The sequence below is a fragment of the Coturnix japonica genome, chromosome 2, assembly GCF_001577835.2.
Source record: "Coturnix japonica isolate 7356 chromosome 2, Coturnix japonica 2.1, whole genome shotgun sequence".
Lineage (NCBI taxonomy): Eukaryota > Metazoa > Chordata > Aves > Galliformes > Phasianidae > Coturnix > Coturnix japonica.
In genome coordinates this window covers 77,526,800-77,549,059 of record NC_029517.1, presented here as the reverse complement: position 1 = coordinate 77,549,059, position 22,260 = coordinate 77,526,800, and the positions used below count along the sequence as shown (strand labels likewise).

The window sequence follows — 22,260 nt, the reverse complement described above, 5'->3', positions numbered from 1 at the left end:
GTTGTATGTGCATACCATTTTTATTTGTTTTTGGCATCTAGATAGATATGTTACTGAGTACAGCCAGTATATAACAGTAGCGAGAAATTGATGTGTTGTTGTCTTTATTTGAATAATAATGATATAAATTGTGATAGAGGTCAGTACAGTGCGCTCTGCACTTTTCCTTTAATGTATATTAGAGATGCTTTCTGAGTAAGTAATGCAGATTTATTACCCTGAGTAACTGGGTATGAGTTAGCAAGTATATGTATGCAGCGGACAACTTGTTTCTATGTAAAGTTGCTTCTTTGTAATCTCTGTTATGTATCAGTCAAAAAACAGTGCATGTAAATAGTGCTGTTGGAAGTTTATAGATCTGTGTTAGGCATATAGAGCTGGAGCTGCTGCCATGGCAAAGGTGAAGGTGCACCTCTCCAGGGCCTGACAGCCCCACGGGGCTTTAGAGGGTACCCTGGAAGGTTTGCACTGTTGCTTCAGTAGCTTTCCCTGCAATGGAGAGTAACTGTAGCAATAGTAGCAAAGAGTAGGAGTGTTCTAAATATTAAGTTGTTAATGGAGAAATATCTTCAGTAGTTGCAGCTCGTTACTTGACGTGGGCTGTTACCATGGAGCTCTTTGTTTGTTTCGTTCATTAAAAAATAGTCTCAATATAGTCGCAGAGTGTTGCAGTGTGGTTTTTGCTGTTGTCGTTGTTTTTTTAAAGATTAATGAATCAATCTTTTGCGAAATGCTAGAGGACACTCATTTTGGAAAAGCTGACAACATAAAAATGCTTCGTTTTCAGAAGATTTGTGACTTTGTTTTTCATTATGCATTCCTTCAATTTTTGTTCATTTTGTTCATTGTAGTACTGGCATTTCCTCATATTTGAAAATCATGCTTGATTTTTTCTTTCTTTTTTTTCCCTTCCCTGTATCTTCAGTATCTGCGGTGACACTGATTCTGTAAACGTCCAGATATGTCACTCTGCTTCTCTGAAACCTACGTATGCTTTACATCGTGCCCTAAGATAGTCTTGGTTGTGCAACTCTTGTGACAGCTTTGCAGATACTCTTGTCAATAATGATAATATTCTGTACGTCATTTTCTGTCATCTTGTGGGGTAATGATATCTACAAGTGCAGCTGTAAGTAAGCAGCTGACTGGCAAAGAATTCATGCTTCATAAAGTAAATGCCACTGATTGAAGCCACTTCACTCTGGAGTGTTCTCTCAGGATTCTGGTAGTTTGCAAAGATGGGAAGGTCACCAAAGACAGGTGAATGGGCCTGTAGGTGTCTGGTAATGCTACAAGGTTGTAGGGTATGTCAGTACAGCTACTGTCTTACCAGCTTAAAGTTTACCAATGTTAGCCTGACATAGTTACACTTAATGGCTCCATCAGACAGCACTTTTCCAGACTACACAATAGCTTTTTGGTCTTAATTGCTGACTTTCTGTCTATTCCCTAGCTTTCTAACACTCAAGAACTAGGGGATTCCAGCTTTCTCTAAGGAGTTGGCATTCTATTGTGAAAAGCCATGAACAGAGGGAAAAAAAGCTGTATTTCTCACATCTTCAAAAGGGAAATAAACTGTGGATATGCTATATCAGAGAGATATATTGAGTAGTTGATAGTTAACTTGGCACAGGCTGACAGCTGTGCACAGAATAACTTCTTGGGGATTTTTGTTTTTGTCCTGAAGAGGCTGACGTGAGCTTGTTCATTCAGAGCAGAATTTTCGTTCCAATAGTTTCACAGGTAAGATGTGATTTGAGACAAACAGGTTTTCTGTTGTTTTTTTAGTGAAAACACTGTTCATGAACTAACTGCCTCCACTGTAGTAGTAAGCACTGTAATCTTTTGGCAGGCAGTAATTTTGTAAGTCTTTACTCCTTCCTTTAATGCTAGGGTCTTTTATGCGTAGTATCAGTTTCTCCACCCCCTGTGATGATTCTGGTTTCAGTTAATCTTTTTCTGAGCAAGGTGGTGCTGAATGAAAGATCATGAATGAGTGCTTAAATCCAGTATGTAAACAACTGCTAATTTCCCATTCTCTTCTTCATTGCATCATAGTCGTCGTGATCAGTAGTACATGAGGCTGCTTTTTTTCCCCTCTCATCTTCTGTCAGCCCCATCAGCAGACATTCTAATTCCAAAGAACATGTCCTTGCACAGAGGAATCGTATAAGTTTAAACAAATAAGACTGTGCTTTTCCAGTCTGATTCCTTCTGTTCCCTCTCAAATATAAATGCTACTTCTGCTGGCTTGCAATAATACCTCTGATTTACTTATTTATTTATTTTTATAGGTCTGTGTTACCTGAGCTGCAGTTTCATGATTCAATTCTGCAGAATTACTGGCTTGGGAGTGTTCTGTTGAGCATATTAACTTTTGTTTTAATTGTGGGTAGCTTCCATATTCTTCATACCTATGACATTAGCTGTATTATCTGTTAAAGCGAAGGGCAGGTGTTCAATTATATTATGAAGTATACTCAAAATCTTTAGCTCTGTCATTGTTGTATAGCAGTCTTGCTTAGGTCTTTCTTTTTAAATGTGTTACATGAAGATTTTATGCTCAGTAGATTCCACAAGTTTGTACTTTTAATTTTCATTGAGGTTTGTGGAAGCCAGAAATTAGAATGAGATGTTATTTGTTTTCGTCTGTGCTTGCATTATTAGTGATGAATGTGTTTTTCCTTCTACTTGTTACATCCATCCTCCTTACTGTGTCTCTAACATTCACCCAAGCAACCGTAATTTAGAGTTTTCTATGTTTTTGCACTGATTTCAAGTAATTCCAGCCCTCCTTTTTGATCAACTTTCACTGATTTCATTTCCTTTTTTATCCTCGTGAAATCCTAGTTAACCCACAAATTTAAGTGGAATCAGCTTATAACTGAAGTTTTTGAAGTAAACCATTACAATGTATTCTCTGTGACCTTTGGGTTTTGTTGAGAGTATGCTTCATGCTGGCTCTTGTTTGATAAAAGGCAGACAAAAGTGTGTATCATAGTCATTTATGTAGTCTAATAGTGTGAAATTACATCCAGATGGCATTTTATAATGAATAGCTTCCTAGTAGTAATTTCTGTCTTATTACATGTCAGAGAGAGCTATCCATCAGGGGCAGGTGATTCACTTATGGATAGTTAAAGCAGATCAGCACACCAACTTCACAGGTGGACAACTAAATTTGTTCAAGAAATTAGGTATTATGAACAAGAGTTTTAGCTCTTTCCCCAGATTGAGGTGATTTTCTTTTAATTTATTAATTACTATTATTATTTTAAATATGCAGCATCTGCTGACTTGTACGTTAGTGTCAGGAAACTGCGCTTCTGGCTCAAACAGCCAGTGGTTCCAGAGCAGTGCTGGTCTTTACTAATACTGGATCAGATGTAAAGAGATTGTTTCAACACAGGTGAATTTCTTAAGTGTTTTGTGGTGTTACTTTGAAAGAGAAAAGGAGACTTTCAGTTCAGTTATTTATAGCATCTTCACACTCTGTAGTATCTGAATGCCTCACATGAACACGATGCCAAATACACTGGTGCAGACCCAGGCATCAGAACAGGTGGTGCCATTGAAGGTGGTGAGTGATTGGGCCTTAAAATGTAGAGTAGCTTCTGTTTTGTGTAAGACAGGTCACCTTTGTTTAGGAAGGCAAAGATAAGCCGATTACTTTTAGTCAGTAGATAGTAGGAAGAAGAGTAGGCAGAAGTGTTTAACTTGTGGAAGAGGTGAAACTTCATATACCCGTGCAGTGAAGGGAAATCAGAGAGGGAACCTGAAGGATTTCCTCATGAATCTTCTGTTTTAAAACATGTTACCCAGCCTATGTTAGGAAATGAGCATGTAAGAGATGTGACTTGGGAATTCTGAATTGTAAATGCAGCAGATTACAGTGTAATTTCCTTTATATAGTTCAGGAAGTGCAGTGTAACAAACTGTTCTTTGTGTGGTTGTATGTTATTTTAGGTTGGGTTCTGTGTTGGTTTTTTTGTGTGTGTGTGTGAAAATTCTACAGAATTACAGAATTCTATAGAATAACATGGCTCACATGAAGTTTATTGTATTGTGCAAGTTAGACAAATGAAGCACATAAGAAATATTTTTACTCACATTTGTGAAAATACTTGATGCTGTTTTTTATGTGAAGTAACATCCTGATACTTTTACTAGTAAGAGTTAGTTTCAAAGCTGGCAGCAATAGTAATTACACAATCAAAAAATTTGTTATTTTGGAAGAAACTTCTGGAGATCAGCCCTTGCTGCATGGTCAGGTAGAGCAGGTTGATTGGGGCTTTGTCTGATCATGTTCTGAATATGGAAGTTTCTTACTCTCTTAGGCCAGTGTTTCACTGTCCTCTGTTCTTCAACTCCAAGATCCTCTGTTTGCATTCATTTCCCATTTGGAGATGCTCTAGGTTTGTGTGTACCTGTGCTGTTTCCTGCAGTGCCTGAACATGTGCAGGTGATAAGGTACCTCAAGGCTTGCCTGCAGCCAGGCACAGGTTCTTCTTGCTTCCTGTGCCCTGTGCTGGTTGCCTGCAGACTGGAGGGTGAGAGATGGGCAACCTGGAGGGATGCTGTCTGACTTGGACAGGGATCACAGTGTAGTGTCAAACCAGGTTTGGACTACTCCTGTTTCCTCTCCAAGGCCTCCCTCACTGATGTTTATATTTTTGTCCTATTTTCTTTAAAACTGATTACTTTGTTTCAGACGCTTCTTTGTAATTCCCTGCTTTTTAATATGAATGACAGTTGTTTTGCTCTTCATCATGATCAGTTTTGGGCAAACATACTGCCAGGCAATTGCATATTTGATTCACAGAAGTAGTTCTTTATTTCACAGATGCTGTCTAACCCCTAACATATGTCCTTACTGAGCAGTGGCCTAAGTATTTTCTTTGTCTTTTGCAGTCAGTGTCTTTATAGTTGCATTTCTTGTTGTCCTTATCAGCCTTTGCTACTTTGACTTCGGCTTTTCTAACTCATCTTTGCATGCAGAAGAAACGTGCCTTCTAGTTTGTTCATGCTGCTTATTCTGGGGTTGAGCTCAGTCAGGAGTTCTGTGCTCATCTTTGGTGAGCAAATCTGGCAGATGGCTGTAAGGAATGCTGTTCTCTCTTTACAGCACAGTGACTCCTGCACCTTTATGCTCTAGTTCAGCTGTGATGAAGTTCTTCTTGTGCATTCACTGCTCTTTAATTATACATTAAGTACTTAACTGTCAGTCTCAACATAACCATACTAAAAATAGCTATACAACCTGTTATATTTCATTCCCTAAATTGCTCCGATGCCATGAGGATCTCAGTGAATTCACAACTAGTTGACTGTTAGAAGTGATGCATCATTTAAATGATATCCACAAGTGTAGTTCAGGTCCACTGTGTGTGCAGGTATTCAGAAGTTTTTACTTGCATGCTAAATGTTAATGCTAATGTTGTAGGTGCTAAAAGAGAAATACAACTCTGAACATGCAAACGGTAAGAATTTCATGTCTTGCCTACTGGCCTTTTTAGCAGATAGTTTTGAGTTTTGCTGATTAAACAAATTAGATTAGCATGATAGCAGATAGCATAATTTTCTCTTTTAGTTAGACTAATATATAACCTTTTGAGTACTTACTATATTAGGAGAATATGACTTTACGTGTTGAAGCTGTTTTTGTCTTGTGTTCTATCTGCTTTTTTACTTGAAACCATTACTGAAAAGAGATGTGGCTTTTTTGGGTACCTTTCTCCCAAATGAGAGCAGCGAGCCAAAGTTCGGAGCTTGTATCTTTGCCACCAAGACATTTTCAAATGTCTTTCTGAGTGTAGATGCCTAAATTCACCAAAGTGCAAAGTAGGAGCTTGCTTGCTTTGTTTTAAAGCTGAAAAAGCAGTTTCTCACGGAACTGACCCAAAGCGGCAGAACTTGTTCTAGGCCTCAGTTCAGTCTTTAGTCACCTTGAGTTCCAGCCCTTGGAATCTTATATTTATTCTAGAAAGCGCGCTTCTATCTAACACCTGCAGTACTGAACGTTTTTAGTTTTGATCTCAGAACTGCAACTGGAAATGGATAAGATTATATTGCCTTTTAGTAGTATCTGTCCCAGCTTTTAAGAAGGGTGACATGTAGTTTCAAATCTCTGTTGTCTTTTCTCAGCAAATAGAATATTTCCCTACTCTAAGTACATAACGTTTAGGAAAGTACCCATGGAATTGGGAGCAGGATGAAAGATGTTCTGCCTGCAAGAGAGAGAGGACTTGCAGTGTGATATTATGGTGGGGATGAGAAGTGTAGAAGTCAAGAATTAAAAAAAGAAAGAAAAAAAGGGCATCATGATACTGCTTGATATCTTTGCCAGAAAATAGCCCAAATATTTCGGTGTTACTACTCTGATAAAGGTATTGGAGTAAGAAGTGATGAAATATGACAAGGATTTTTGGTGCATGGAAAATTTATTTTGCCTGTTTGATTGGAGTATTTGGAAATTTATTGTATTTCCTAATTAGATGTAGTATGAGTTCTTAAGCCAATTTGTTTTCAAAAGGGTGGCTAATAATGGTTCAGTCCTAGATCTTTTCTATTTGCATGAAGTTGTGTGTGTGTGTGGGGAGGTGTTGTTTGTTTTAACTAAATAAGGCATTTTCTCAAGCCCTGTGTGGAGCAGTTATCTCCTTTATCTCAAGTAATAGGACTGCCACTGAGTTCTGATCTGGTGTTTGTAAGGGACTGGATGTCTGGAGATAGACTTTCAATAAGATACTTAGGGGAAAAAATGCCCCTAATTTACGTTGTTTACCTACTTTTGAGTAATGCTTTGCTCTCTGTGGCTGTGCATTGTAAATGCATGATACGTATTACATTATTAATACCGATTATATGTCACTGGAATGATTCTCTCCTCGTTTTCCAAGTTAAGCAAAAGAATACATACATAATTTATTTATTTATTTATTTTTGCTCAAAATGTCTTTAATTCCACTATTATAAACTGAAATTTGCATTCAGTTGCAGCTGTATTAAAATGTAAATAAATGTCTACTACCTGCGTGGATGCTTTGAAAAAGTTCTGTCTGCTGAATTATATCTGTTTTGGAAAGTGTTCTAATAACTGTGTAATTCTAATTCTTGAACCCGCTGCTGACTCTGGGTTCTCTTAAGTCCATTAAATTCATTTAATTGTTCTTTTTAAGAGTAGTGAAAAATGGTAGGGTATGTAAGTATCTTCACTGAGCTGGGAGTAGTTGATGGTTGTGTATACCTTTGGAGCTGTAGGTAAATGGGTGGTTTCTTTGCAATAGAAAAAGTTCTGTTTGCACTTTGTAGGATGCAGTGGTGTTTTATAAAGCTTCTGTAAGATGTTGATAATTTTTTTCCAAAAGTAGTGCCTTTTTGCCAATGTTGTACAGAATTCTTGTGTATTACATGGCTAAAAAAATAGGTAACTATGTTAAGTTTGTGGGGTATGGGTTTGTTCTTTATGTTTTTCTTTGTTTTAATTCCAGATCTGAAAACTGAGTGGTTTTTTTTTCTATTTCTCTTTGCAAATACAGAATTAGAGAATAATAATGGGGACTCCTGGATCAGGACGGAAGAGAACTCCAGTGAAAGACAGGTTTTCTGCAGAAGATGAAGCTCTGAGTAGCATTGCCAGAGAGGTTTGTTAATTTCAATTTATTTCTAATTCATAACTAGAGATAAAAGCAAATTTACTATCCAGTAATTAGACAAAAATGAAATACAAACGAAGAGTGCTTTAATTTAAAAAAAAAAAAAAAAAAAAGATTTACTGGAAAATTTTCATGAAGTTTCATTACCTGTATGGTTAATGTAACTTCATAGTATCACACTTAAGCAGCTATTTCTGCAGGTAGGTATGCTTTAAATGTTTGTTACCTTAAGATATATTAGAAATCCAGTTGCTCTCTGAAATGTGAAATAAAAAAACCTGAATGTTTAGCCTACTGTTGTGTTCCGTATTCCTAAAGTGGTCAGTGTAGTCTGTTAGCATTGAAGGTGTAATAGTTATTGAGTTAATAAGAGTTGACAGACGTATTCTATTTCAAATATGAAGTCATAGTACTGTCAAAAACAGCTTCATGTGCTATTCATTTTATTCATATACAAGAACTTTTATAGTAGGACAGTCAACTTAAAAATAAACAGCTGGAAGTAACCAGCCAAAAAAGCAATTAAGAAGTTGATAAAATGGAGGATTTTGTTGCGGTGGGTGTTGTAATATGGCATGTTGAGCCTGAAGTTTTATAGTTCTCTATTTGTGCTTCAGTTTTTCTGGGAAAAAAATGCTGTGGATTTGGAAACAAAACCTTTAGTGTTGTTTGTGTAGAGATGGAAGCATTAAGCTACATCATCTATAAATTTGCTCAAGATAGCTGGCAGAAGTCACCTCCGCTGGTGCAGATTCTTATGAGCATGGGATGCCAGTTGTATTCATCACTGGCAAAAATGCATAGCTGATGTTGATTACTATGCTGGAAGACAGTGTTTTGTGGCTGAGAGTTTTCTCTATTAAATGCTGTGCTCTTTGTTGTAGTTTTTGTAGAAATAAGTGGGAGGCATAACTTTCATAGCCACCTGTGTATGTATATAGATATGTACATGTCTGTGTATATGAAGTAAAACCAAATCATTAGACAAAATAGTTAGGTGTCTGGAAACAGCAATTGTATGTTTTCAGTCTGGGCAACCACAGACTGTAGGCAAAGGATGTACTTTGTCTTTATTATCACTATGTACTACTGTCGAATTAATAATCCTATGGTCTTTGTAGGACAAGCTGGCCATTAGATTCCATGTCAGAGAGTAGCTGTTGTCATTGAATTGCTTGCTGTAATTTGAGTATTAGCCAACTTTTTTTCTAAAAAGCCCTTTATATTTTACTTGAAAGGAACAGAATTCATTTCCCAGGATATAATAGCAAAGGCTAGTTAATAAATCTATCTTTAAACAACATCTGATTTTACTGTAGTGTTCTGTGCCTTCTTATTTGAGGCTTCAGAAGTGTTTCCATTTAACATGCTTATGACATAGGGAATTCTAGTTCTCTGTGCATGAATACGTACTCAACTGTTCTCAGTCGGTTATCCTAGCAACGTCTTGTTTGTCTTTTCAATGTCAAAGGGTGTTCTGTTCTTCAACTTGCTCTACTGAAATTACCTTTTCAGCAGAGGTAAATTGCAGGACCAAATTCAGCTATTCTGACCCAGATGTCTTGTGAGGAAAAGATTCCTTTATGGTGTTCTAGATAGCAAGAACAGGTAAGCAGTATTTGCTGAAACAAAAAACTGGCATACAACATGGAAAAACTTCATGGGAAGTGCTTTGGGATTCAGAGCAGTTGCAAAAGAACACTAGAAGGGTTTCCTGGTGTATGAGGTTTTGGGGTTGGTTTTTTTATTTCTTTTTCTTTCTTACCATGTTCAGATTTAAGAAAGTATTAATCTGGTTGTTTCTCACCGCTCTTAATTTGACATCAGTGATTTCTGTTTTTCTTATTATTCTGTGGGATGTGTCAAAATAAGTGACATCTTCCTGTTGGTACCAACAAACACCTGTAGAAATGGAAATTCTGGGTGTCAATTTCTTTGGTACTGAACCAATAAACTCGCTTCTCTACAGTCATATCTTCAGTAGTTGAATCTGATGTGTTGTCTTGTATGATAACATTCAGTGCAAGGTCACTGTCATGGAATCTTGAGGGACTTTGACAAATTGCTTTCTGCTTGTCAGTTTTCTTTCATTCTCTGTCTGCTGTATCAGTGTGAGTAAAGCAGTAAAGAGACAGTAAGGAGAGGATAAGGGTAAAACTGCCTGGAAACAAGCTGAAGAAATGAGCAACAAGACAGGAAACTGAAACAATTTTCCTCAATAGGAAATGATGAAATAAGCTTTTACGAGGCTGTTGAGGTACCTGTGTAGTAGTCTATTAGGAAATGCAATGAATATTTTTTTAAATGTTCATCCTGACTCTTTGCTGGAGGTAATGTCTTGGGTATTCTGTTCAACAGCCTGGTATCAAAAAAAATAATTTGGCAACTGTGTCAGGGTAGGAGGTGCCCTCACAATTGGCCACCCTATGGGTGAAGAAAACCTGTCTTTGAGCCGTGAAAGTATTAGAAAATGCAGGACTGTTAATACTTCTTATACCTTAAAAATTGTATACACTATAGCCCATTATGACAAATTATTTTATATTTAAGAATGCTTCTCAATTCTTGTATTAATTCAATCATGAAAGCCTTAAAATCTTACTGTCTGTTCTTTCCTTTCTTCCCACTACAAAAGGAAAAGTCTAAAATTTATTTTTTGTGCCACTTTTGTAGTCCAAACATTTTCATCCTTTCAAGTCAGCTGTCTGTTCAGAGCTGTTGTGGCACCGTATTTCCCCTGGTAGATACGTACCGACTGTTTCAATTGTGTTGAAGGATTTCTTTCATTGTGTAACAATTTTTTCAAGCTTTCTTCAGTAACACAAAAGAGTAAATAGCACTCTTCCTGTGTGCTGCTGTGTCTTTATGAATAATGGTTATTTCTCTATTAGTGCTCATTTTCAATTTCAGCTACGTAGTTATCATGATTTTCATGAGATGTCTGCTATCCAACAACTTTACTGTAAGGAATAATTTGATGCCCTTTTGAATGCAGTGTGATTTGTCTGATGCCTTGCATTTTGGTGCTTATTCAGTTCTATACTTTTTAGAGGAATCTAGTTGCTCAGATTAATAATTAATATTGTACCAAACTGTTGTTTTTTTTCCTGCTTTTTTTTTTATTATTCCATAAAAAGATGTATTTTGTGCCCAATATGCTTATAGTACATATAAGTATTTATAGTTTAGTAAAATGAGGAAACATCGAGTTTTCACTCTGTAATAGGAATATGATTGTGAAACTTAAGCTGCAGGGCTAGGAGAGAATGTTGAAAGGGGAGTTGATTTTTACCACGTGTCAATAAACAAACAGGCTTCCTATGTTTAGCCAAAAAGCCTTACCAGTCTAAAGGCTGTTTGCTTATGTCTCCTGATCTATAGGTGATCTTTGAAAAGCCATGAAATATGATTTAGTAGCTTAGGGGATAGTAATGGTGATAGGAAGACAGTTGGACTAGATAATCTTATAGGTCCTTTCCAACTTATGATTCTATAGACAGATCTGAAACTAGACATATCAGTTATACCAGTCCTCTCTGTACTGCATGCATGTGTGTGAAAGTTTATCTGCCACATAAGCTGTGATTGGAGGCAAATGTAGAACAGAGTTACAAGTGAGAAAAGACTTCCTGTTCCTTGGATTCCCTTGCTCTCATGTATGCAGTCATTAGGCAAGAAGAGCAGCCTCTGAAAAGTGATCAAATAGAGGCAGTCAGTGGTGCTGGTGCTGATTTCCAGTCGTTTCATCTAAGTATGCAAAATATAGAGAAAATTTTCTTGATGAGATTTGTTTGAAATTACAGACTTGTTACTTAAAATAGTCTTAATGTTTTTGCTGCTTTTTTTGTTACTTGGTAATTATTTGGTAGATGTTTTTGTCCTTGTAATATAATTTAAACACGTTATCCCTTACTTTTTCCTGAAGCATGGTAGATATTTACAGTATTCATGCATTTTAAAGATTTCTAGTGTTTTACATAAACCTTTGGTGTACTGATGACAAAAGCAGGAAAAAAAACCACAACCCTTAATTAAGGCAACATCCCATTGAAGTTTGCAACCTTGAAAAAGTCTGGTAAAATTGTTTTGGATAATGGAAGTTTTCAGTTTTTGGTTCTCAGTGCTGCTCCTTTTAATTAACGTTAACAAAACAACAGGATTTCTTGATGGCAAACCTGTCATCAAGAGTTTAATATTTCAAAAAATTGAATCGTTTCATCGGTTCATTATCCAAATGTGAGAAATTTGGCCTTGTGTTTTGGGGAATGTTTTAAACTTTGAATGTTTTCAATTTACTTGTAGGCTGAAGCCAGACTTGCAGCAAAACGAGCGGCTCGAGCAGAAGCAAGAGATATACGTATGAGAGAGCTGGAGCGGCAGCAGAAAGAGGTAGCGTTGAACTGTCAGGAATTACCACAAACCTGCACTAAAATTCCTAGTTTTGTCTTTCAGTGTAATTCAGTGATGTTCTGTGTTTTTCAGCATCAGATAACCATCAGCTCTCTTTCTCCTTCCCCCTCTGCTCCATACTGTACTCTATTTACCCTCCTCTTTCCTATAGATTATATACTCGAGGCTATCTTGCTTTGTTTTCATCTGTGGTTAACGCCTCACAAAGTATTAGTCTGAATACTGATTTTGAATTTTGTTAATATTTTTAGGTTGTATTGCAGGAAAAGAAATCTGGTATACAAATAGGCTATAAGAACTCATGCTTTCAAATGAGAAGTAAACTTCTTTATTTTTCTTTTAATTCTGCCCTTACAAGCAAGTGAGGTATTTGTATGTTTTACCATTATCAGAAGCAGTGAATTCAGTGTAAACACCTGGAAGTGGACATAGATGAATTTATGTTTTTATGGAGACATTTATATGTTATTGCTTATTTAAGTGTTAGGAAGAGAATGTAAATGGCAATGTTTAATTGAAAATTTGGTGTAGAAAGGAACAGTTTTCAGTATCCAATGTGAAGTTTAATATTGCTTGGATTTGAATTGGTACACTTACACCTGAATCATCTGATTTTTATTGCTTTTCTAAATGTTTACTTTAAAACACACTCAGCAGTTTTTGTCTGTAGTTGCTGTAAGATCCTTTGTAAGTATGGATAACTGGCAGCACAGCTTAAGTAGTACACTTAAATGTATGTATAACTGCTTCATTTAAAGGGTAAAGAACAATAGAAAAGGTATTTTTTGCTCTGTTTTTGTTAGTAATACATATATATATATATATATATATGTAATATAATATAGTGCTTGGATAATTTGAATATGAGACTTCAGATATGCAATTTTCAGTCAGTGTCTTCCCTTTTGATTACACCCAATGTTTACAATAAATACCTATTGTTAAGGTTTCTACTTAAAGCAGCTTACTAGAATTGGGATAATATTTACACACTGTTGTTTTACTGCACATATTTCTCCTTTCAAAAGAAAATCCCTTTTTTTTTTTTTTTTTTTGAGTGGAAAAGCCAGATTGTCAGCTGTGTTCGATTATTCCATGGCTGTCGCAGTCTGTTTAGGTTTTCACATGGTTTGTAGAAATTTTGGCATTTCAGTTACTTAAGGTAATTATTCAAATCTGTGTAAATGATGTTTGCTTTTTTTTATTTTTATTTTTTTTCTGTGTTAATATTATTTATAAGATGTAATATTTTTATACGCCTTTCATTACTCTGTACCTTGTTTTTTTACTGCTGTTGTTTCTGATATTACAACGAAGATTACATGTCAATTAACTTAGATTTGTCTGAGTTTTTTATTTGGAAACTACTTTGTAAATAGTTTGTTTGTTTGTTTGTTTTTTACATTCTGTAGTTTTCTCAGCACTCATATGATACAAAATGGGCTCATATCCAGAAATGGATGGTAGGCTAAAACCACCTTTTGTGCATGTTTTTGCCTCTCAAGGAACTAACAGGACTTGGAGGAAATAATTTACTAATGGTTTGTGGTGTGTCATTTTGTACTGTTTTTAACTAATGAAAAAAAAACCATGCATAATAGCTAAGTATGGGTGTGGATTTGCAAGACATTGTATGGAAACAAAAAGAAACTAAGTTGCTTATTGTTTACATCATATTCTAACTTCAAATTATGTGTCCTTTTTCAAATTGACTTCAATTTCAGTATTGGTAAATGTCTTTTCAATAGTAAATATTTTTTATTTCAGTGAATTTGAGGGATTTGGCTTGTTGGGTTTAGCTTGAGGTTTTCTTCACTGTTTTCATGGCACAGTTGCATTTATTTTCTTTTTGATTATTGTAGCAAACAGTAGTTATTTCATTGTTAATTGATTAAGTCACTTTTATGGCTTTTTAATCTTTGAAATTTGTTTTTAAAACAGAACAAAAATGTTTTGTGTTACTTTCATCCTTTCACCCCTTGCTCTTTGCTTCTTCTGAATAGGAAGGCATATAAATAGTTGAATTCCAGTTTTAGAAAGCTGCTGCCCTGTTTATACTAATTTAGTCTGTCTCTCTAGAGAATTCCTGCTAAAAAGAAATTTCGCTGTGAGTTTCTGAGTTTTGGGGGATTGCTTTTATCCCGGTGTTCACTGTGAATGATTTTAATCAAGATTTAGGATGTGCCAAAAGTAATCATAAGGTAGTTAATTGGCGCTAAAGTTGAAAATTACTGTGTCTGTCATTAGAATTTAATTTGCAAAAGTTGTGTTGACCTGATACTGATTGCCTAGATAGCATTTTTTGTTAGTTTTCATGTCACTTATAAAGAATTAAAATGGTTTCTGCTAACTTGTGATAAAATGTGCATATATGCACACTGCTCTCCTCTCCCCCTCCACCCCCAAGAAAAAAACACACACAAATAAACCCCCAAGTGTTCGTAACTGTAGAATGCAAAATCTCCTTTGTGAACAATTTCACTTCAAAATTTATGTCACTCCAATTGAATACCACCTTGTTCTTGCACTTGTAAGAGGAACTTCTGCTGTAGGAACTTTCTGAGAAAATTCTGTTCCTCTCTTGGGACACCTAACCTCTGTCTTTGAGTTAGTGCGTATTTCAAAGATTAAATTCTTAAGAGTCAGCCTTACTGATGTTTGCAATATATACTGTACTTCTTACTTTCTCTTTTGACTTCGATATGCCGAACACTTAACACTGACTTGTATGTCAGGAAGATACTTATCTGTAACTCTAAGGGCAACTGTGTACAGAAAGTCAGGCTTTTCATAATTCAGGTATGTAATTGGGGGAACACTGGTGTTATACAGGCAGCTAGGTGGAGTCTTATCTAAGCATCAAGCTGTTTGCAAACTGCAAAAATGAGTAGTAGATATTTATTCCATGTCACACTTATTTGACTGATGTATTGAGAATTTATATAGCAAAAATGTTCATTTTAAAACTCAAAGTAGTTGCAGCAGAGAGGAAGAGTAAAATATTGTGTAATCCATCTCTTTATGGTAATACGAGGATAGAATAATAAAAAGATGTGCAATTTTTTTTATTGCCAAGAATTAACCAAACATTTCATGATTAGTTAAACATGCTAATATATCCAGTGATAATATAGAAAGTAATCTTGCGACAATAAGGAATATGGAAGCTGTTAATAGGAGGCTGAGCCTTTACAAATGAAGAATATAAGCTATTTATCTTCATAATAGTTTGATATATTGAAAATTGTAGGTGTGATTTGAGTAAAGATCCTAGTTTTAGAGCCCTGATCTAGTTTTCAAAAGGGATGTTTTGAAATTTTATAATTGTTAATAATTATTTATATATTTTTATTACTTCTTGTAATGAAAATTTTGAGATGCTTATTTGAGACGACAAAATATTCCTTGATCTTCTAAAACAAAAGATAAGTGTATTTTAGCTACCTCCCAAATTGTATAAGTTAGGTTCGTCATTTTCCACTGTCACTAGGGATGACAGCTTCCTATAGAATTTATAATTGATCCGTTTGCTTAGAAAACGTTGTTTCTGTAAGAAAGAGTTTTTGAAATATACATCAGGAAATTGAGAATAATAATCTCTATGAGGGTTAAGATGCCTTTGTAAAATGTAATTCTGTAAAGCTTCTTAATTTTACTTTCTTTTAAAAAATCTTGTATGTTTTTTTACATTAATGCAGTAATCAGTAAAGGTTTATGTACTGGACTCTAATTAATAATATTAACCTTTCTTGTTTTCATTTTATAATGTAATGCATTAGTATACTTACCAAAAGCAGGTGAAATCACAGTTCCTCCTGACTTGAATGAATTCACTTACCATGGTGATTATTGAAAATAATACATGGCTTTAAAAGCTCTAACAGCATGTTGCTCACCTTTGCTTGCTTTTAACTTAGTCATTCTCTTTTTTTTTTTTCTTTTTTATTATAAACCATAAATAACTCTACTTCTTCTTTCTCAGGAAGATTCAGAGAGGGCCAGGTATTCTCACCGGTCCAGTCGACGCTCATATTTGGTTTGTGTTAAAACTGTGTATTTTTCCCTTGCCAAGAGGCTCTTTTTAAAAAGTAAAATTATTTTCAAAAAGTACAGTTTCATTTTATCAGGAAGTAGATGATGCTTTTAGGTCTTCTAAGCATTAATAATTTGGGGGACAGTGGTTTAAATCACATGATGTTAAACTTAATTTGGTATTTTATATTCATCAATTCTAAATAAGTATTTTATGAATTTGTATGTGTTTGTATCTTTGCATTAAAAAAGAATATCAATCCTCACATTTTAAATCGTTTAAGTTAGTGCTATGAAAAATTTGAACTTTTTTCCTCTTCTGTTTATGATGGTTTATAGTATATTTCTGTGGCTAAGAGTAGGGCTTGGGAATTGTTTGGAAATGCATATTATTAAACATTTGATTCCTTAGAATAGCATAATGACAATTTTTAAGGGTTGTCCTTTAGTGTTAGTCCAGTCTATGTTAAATGAAATATTTCTTTAAATATATCCGAATAACTGTCCTCATTTAGGCTTCAGATATTGCCAGTTAGTAAGAATTAATTGTTTTTACTTGAAGAGTAGAGCATTAAAATTCCTGCAGAAGTTGTCCATTGTCTCTATGGTTACTGTTACACATCGAGAGCTCATGGTTGGATGCGAAGCTGCTATTAATAATAAAAGTTTAAACAGCCATGTTCTAATGGGGAGGGGTTCTCTTTTCCACTTTGCCTGTGTCAGAAGTTCTGCAAATAGAAAAAAAATAAAAAATCAATATTACTTCCATTGACTCAGTCATCCTATGAATAAGAACCACTTATTGAAGATGAATAATACTAGTTGGTAACTTCACCTTTCATTCCAAATTGATGTTTGTGGCGTTCTGCTTGATGCTGTGTGAGAAGTGTTTTCTCACACTTCAGGTATTACTGTTTCTATAATATCTGTGGGATAAAGAAGGGCACCTGAAGATGTATTTTTTCTATTTGAGAATGTGGGAATATATTATTTGTTAGTGACAAACCCTTATCTGAATGCTGCGAGATACCCCAAACACTTGTATTAAAAGTGTTTATTGCTGTATAGGCTTTCCCATATCCTTTTTGAATCAAAAATGGTACTAAAGAATGGCTGTACTAAAAGGCCCAAGGGAGGCGCAAGTTACAAAAATAAAAAGGTTGGTTCTGTTTATTTCTGGCAGTGGAATAAGATGTTCTGGTGTAACTTAAATAAAAATGATTGCCATTTACTAAGAGGCTTGAGCAGTTAGATATCAAATTCAGTTTATCAAAGATTATGTAACATCTTACATGTCTTTGTGTTAAATAAGTGCTCCTACATTTTTGCACTGGTATTTTCTCCAAAGAAATATTTTAAATGACCTAGCATTGACTGTTCTGCAAACAGCAATTGGTTGACAGGGAGGAAAAAAGCACTGTATTCCAAGTGAAGACAAAAACTTGTGAAATAACATAGATTTGCTCAGATTTGTAATTGTTCACTTAGTATACCAATTCATGAAGAATTTAGTGAAGATTTACAATTACCACTAGAGAGTCTTCTAGTGACTTTATATATTGAAGTATTTTTACAATTTCATTCTTAAGACTCCTTTGGATAGCAGTGGGTCTCACAGAAGCAGAGCAAGTACCTCCAGAAGGAGAGATCTTGTGGTGTGTAACCTGGAGTACGCATGCTTTGATGTGTTCCCATTATAACCCTTTCTGTCTCTACTTACCAAAGCAGTTATTTGGTGAAAGCATGTTTCTTTAAGGAAAACAGTATTTATTGAACTGCTGTAATATCTGTAATCAAACACTTTAACTGGGGCTTAAATTAAAACTCAGGTTTGAATGGAGTTAACTTCTCAGTCTCTCCTAATGTTTGCAAAAGAAAAGTAAAATCAGGTGACAAAGGTGGTGCGTCAGCCATGGTGGATACAAGTGTTCCTCAAAGGTCTGTCAGAAGGCATTTGTTCTCAAGTGTTTTTAATGTAAATTTGTTGCTATGCTATTCCTGTACTCTAGACTAAAATACAAATAGAAATTCTACTTTTTCAGAAATCTGTATTTGAGTCTAATTTGTGTTACTCAGAGCTTGGGGCAGTTTTTCAGTAAATATCTACATGAAAATATAAATGTTTTTGGTAAACTGTTAATGCTTTGTAGTTAAGATACAAGTTAAATTCAGCAGAATTTTCAGAAATTCCAGTAGATAAGAAAGATTAATTTTCTTGAAGTCCTCTCAGTAATTCGCATCAAAACTGACACTTGGTAGTGCTCTAGCATGTTATTAACATATTATTGTGTTCTTGACTCATCTTCAATTTCTGTTTATTTTTGCTTTAAGAAATCTTAGACTGATAATGAATAACATTTTGGATTGTGCATGATGTACAATCAGAGTAACTAAGTTAGAGCTATAAATTTCTGATTGAAAAAGAGCAAGCTTTCTGTGTAAACCGAAGATGTATGTTCTTTTTTTCATGTTGTTGTTGGGTTTTTTATTTTCCTGTTTTGTTTTCCTTTTGTAAGTAAGCATTTTCATTTCTTTTTCTTTTAATTTCAGTATGACAGTGCTAAGGATAGACCTGCAAGATATTCAGTCCCTGTATGTTAACGCTTTGTGTGTTTATTGTATGAATGAAGACTTCGTGATTTCTTTTTCTGCAGTGTAATGACATAATGACACTAACCTGCTACTTTAAAAATGATTTTAAAGGAAGATTATTACCATCACACTTAATGATTAAGAATACTAATATCATTTTAATGCTTTCCACAGGGTGCTTGCATAAGCTTTCTGTGGGGAAAAAGTTTAATGAAGTAACATAGACAACATAACAGCTATTTTGCAGTAGGCACTTCAGTCATAGCTAGACCTTGAGTGTAACTAAGTGCATCTTACAGAGGACATAATGAAAAAAAGCAACCTGCATCCATATGGACACATTTGCATTCTATATTTCATAAAGAAAATTAAACTTAATGAAATATACTGTTTTTTCAGTCTAGAGAAAAAAGCAAGTGGTTTGTACACCTTCTTGCCATTACGTGATTGTAGTTCTGGCATGGTATTAAAGCAAGTAAGATTTGTGTGCATGTCCTTAAGTAAAATCAAGCACCAATATCTCCCAAAGAAGCATGTTAGCAGCTTAAGAGGCTGAATTTGCTTATCTTATTTATCTGCAAATACGCAGCACAGTACAGTGTTTAAAATACTCTGTAATATTAAGCATTTTTAAGTTGAATATTGCTTTTACATTACTTGTGAAAGGTACATACTGACTCAAGCAAAGTCTGTTCTAACCAAAGATAACGATGGTTATAATTCCACTTACTGTTTTTGGTTGTTTTTTTTTTTTTTAATACTGTGTTAGATGTATGGCCTATTTTTCTAGTCATGTAGTATCTTGAATTCTAGTTTGACCTTTTGTGTTCTAAGAATGAAGCTGCTGTTATGTAGTGGCATTAATTTTTCTAAATTTTATTCTTAGAGTCATGCTTACAGTGAGTCCCACAGTACAAAGAAGAAAACTACTTATTCCCATAAAGATTTATTGGTTAGTTTTCTATGATAATATTTATTATAAATATACTAACTGTCTAGACTGTTATATAGATTAATACAGTACATGAAGAAATTGGTTAGCATGCTGATATGTTTGTTTCTTTTTAATAAAGGAACTTGTAGTGTTGACCAAATTCTGACAAGTTGAGTGTTTTAAGCTATGTCAGTAGGGTTATGTGGATAGAACTCATCTGAATAAAAAATACTATTCAGTGAGAAGCATTTTCAAATGGTTTGGAAGTGGCACTTCTGTGAACTTTTCGGTCAGAACAGAAATAAATGCTTTACTACTAATGCTTTGACCACTACTTGTTAAAAGTTTAAATGTAGCTTTGAATTAGTAAAGTAATATTTACCATAAACTTTTACGTCATTCAAGTGAGTTATTGGGAAAGATATGGGTTGATGTGATCTTCTGAACACTCTTCTAAAAAATCCAGTGTATGGTATGAACATAGTGCCAAGAAATTAAATACTTTGAAAGCAGTTTTTCAGAGAATGTTGACAACTGATGACTTAGCAGGGGTTAAAGCAGTGGACATGTGTGTTGACATAATGCTAAAATAACTTTTGTATGCTTTTTATCTGGGAAACATATAAAGGCAATGACAATAAGCCAGAATTTTAACTGCAAGACCTCAGAATTTGTGCCTGGTGCAAAGCACAGTGTTAGGCTATGGACTAATGGTGATTATACAGACATCCATCCCCTATTAGATTCTTCTCTCCCTCCAGGTTCTGATATAAGTTGGTTACTAATGGAAAAAGAAAGTTCAAATAAACAATTGTAGTAATTATTAGTGAGTTCTGTCTCTTTATATATATATATATATATATATATATAGAGAGAGAGAGAGAGAGAGAGAGAGAGAGAGAGAGAGTGAGTCAGGATTTGTCAAACTTTTTAGGGTTTTCTTATAAGGGAGTGTAACGCAACTGTTTACTACTTTGGACAAGACTTTTAAAGTATGGCATATGTTAATATATGGAAAAAAGATCCCAGTTTCTGAACATGGGAATAGCTGGGCTATACTGTAATAGAACACCTGTTCCGTCCTTCCGTCCTTCCGTCCTTCATCGTAGTTATGCAATATTACTGTTTATTTTCTTTTTCTTTCCCTTTCACAGAGTGGACTTTACCATGATCAAAGAAACTATAGCAGCCTTAAATATAGTAAACCGATTCCTTCCTACCATACTCGGGTCTGTCTTTTCTTAATATATTTGTTGCTTAATATATTATAAGAGTATAAAGCATGTTAAAAATTTAGCCCCGGTGTGCTACTTCATTGTAGTTTACTGTAAGTGATAAATAAACAGTCTGATGGGGGTACATTGCATCTGATAGTAACTGCAAGTATGTTCATGGGCATGTTTAAGTAAGTATCCAAAGGAAATTGGTGTCTTTTAAATACTACTTAATTTATTACTTTTTTTTTTTTTGATAAAAGTTCTAGACTATTGAAATGAAAGTTGTATGTTATGTTTTCAAAGGTAGTGGATTTTCCCATACTTTTCTTAGAAGATCTTACAAATTTTACAGCTGTAATAGGTTTCTTCAATCTTTAGAACTTTTAATGAATATAAAGCAATGGATAAAAACATCTGCTGTATACAGAAAATGTTTCTTTCCCTATTCTTTTCTCTGTTCTTCACGTTACAGTCGTCTTCTCTATACAGTGATCCTGTGGCAACAACTAGGAGTTACAGGGTTAGTAGTACATGAAAGACTTTTTTTTTCTCTTCATGTTTTAATGGTCCTTGAAAATTAAAATTACACTTTCCTTTATAGGTGTCTCCTTCTGTAAACACTGGTTTGATAAGAAGTGTCAGTTTGGTTCGTAAGCCCCATTTGCACGGTTGCCTTAAGTTTGTATTGTATGGCCGTGTGGCTTGACAGTATTACGCGTGCATTATTTTTGTGCTCTGAAATATAGACAGTTTGTGAGTTTTGTTTTGGGTTCAGTTCAGTGTCCTTAAGTGCGAGGTTCCCCCTTTTAATTACTTTTATCTTTGGTATTTTATGATCTTTTTACAGACGAACATTTAGTTTATGAATACAGCAGTATGTTCAAGAATACTGGCCTTAGAATAAGTTAATCCAAGCATGCTAAACAACATCTGCATGTGTGATATTTTAAAAAAAAAAAAGATCTAGCAGTTGAATGAGAGAATCATTGTCAGGACATTACATAAATTTGTGGTAAATACATCTCCTGTACTTTCAAGTAAGATGCCAGAATTACAACTTGTGAGCATGAAAAAGTGGAAGTGGACATCTTTACAAAGTACAAAGCAGCCAGAACAAGAGTGGCAAGTAGCTTTATAAAGCTTCTATTTAAAAGGTACCATGTGTGCTTGAACTTTATGCCTTTTATTGCTGCAGTAATTCCAATCTAAATTAGCTGCCACCTAGAGAAGTTCTGGAACAATGTAAGAAAATGGTCAAGTTTTTAAAATGTAATATTTGTATGCACTTATGCACTTGAATTGCAAGCAGTTTGCTTCTTGATGTCGTGTTTTTGTTGTAATGTTAGAAGAACCAGTGAGAGAATGAGACTGTGATAACTGCCACTACATATAATTCTTAATTTCTATTGGAGATAGCTCC

General features: G+C 34.8%; 1 protein-coding gene across 22 annotated transcripts in view; it reads left to right on the top strand.

Annotated features, from left to right (window-relative positions):
• The window catches only part of LRRFIP2 (LRR binding FLII interacting protein 2), a 48,280-nt gene that overhangs the window by 2,208 nt on the left and 23,812 nt on the right, over positions 1–22,260 (top strand). For 8 of the 22 annotated variants that reach the window (XM_015854969.2, XM_015854971.2, XM_015854982.2 and 5 more), the window contains exons 2-11: positions 7,539–7,643; positions 11,958–12,044; positions 13,478–13,528; positions 16,048–16,101; positions 17,687–17,752; positions 18,648–18,689; positions 19,576–19,641; positions 20,778–20,852; positions 21,313–21,360; positions 21,442–21,486. In XM_015854969.2, coding sequence (XP_015710455.1) covers positions 7,554–7,643; positions 11,958–12,044; positions 13,478–13,528; positions 16,048–16,101; positions 17,687–17,752; positions 18,648–18,689; positions 19,576–19,641; positions 20,778–20,852; positions 21,313–21,360; positions 21,442–21,486 — 624 coding nt within the window. In that variant the 5' untranslated portion in view covers positions 7,539–7,553. Of the gene's footprint in view, positions 1–7,538; positions 7,644–9,085; positions 9,264–11,955; positions 12,045–13,477; positions 13,529–16,047; positions 16,102–17,686; positions 17,753–18,647; positions 18,690–19,575; positions 19,642–20,524; positions 20,853–21,312; positions 21,361–21,441; positions 21,487–22,260 lie in introns of those variants that run through there. The other 14 variants (XM_032442554.1, XM_032442556.1, XM_032442555.1 and 11 more) reach the window with 8 other exon arrangements.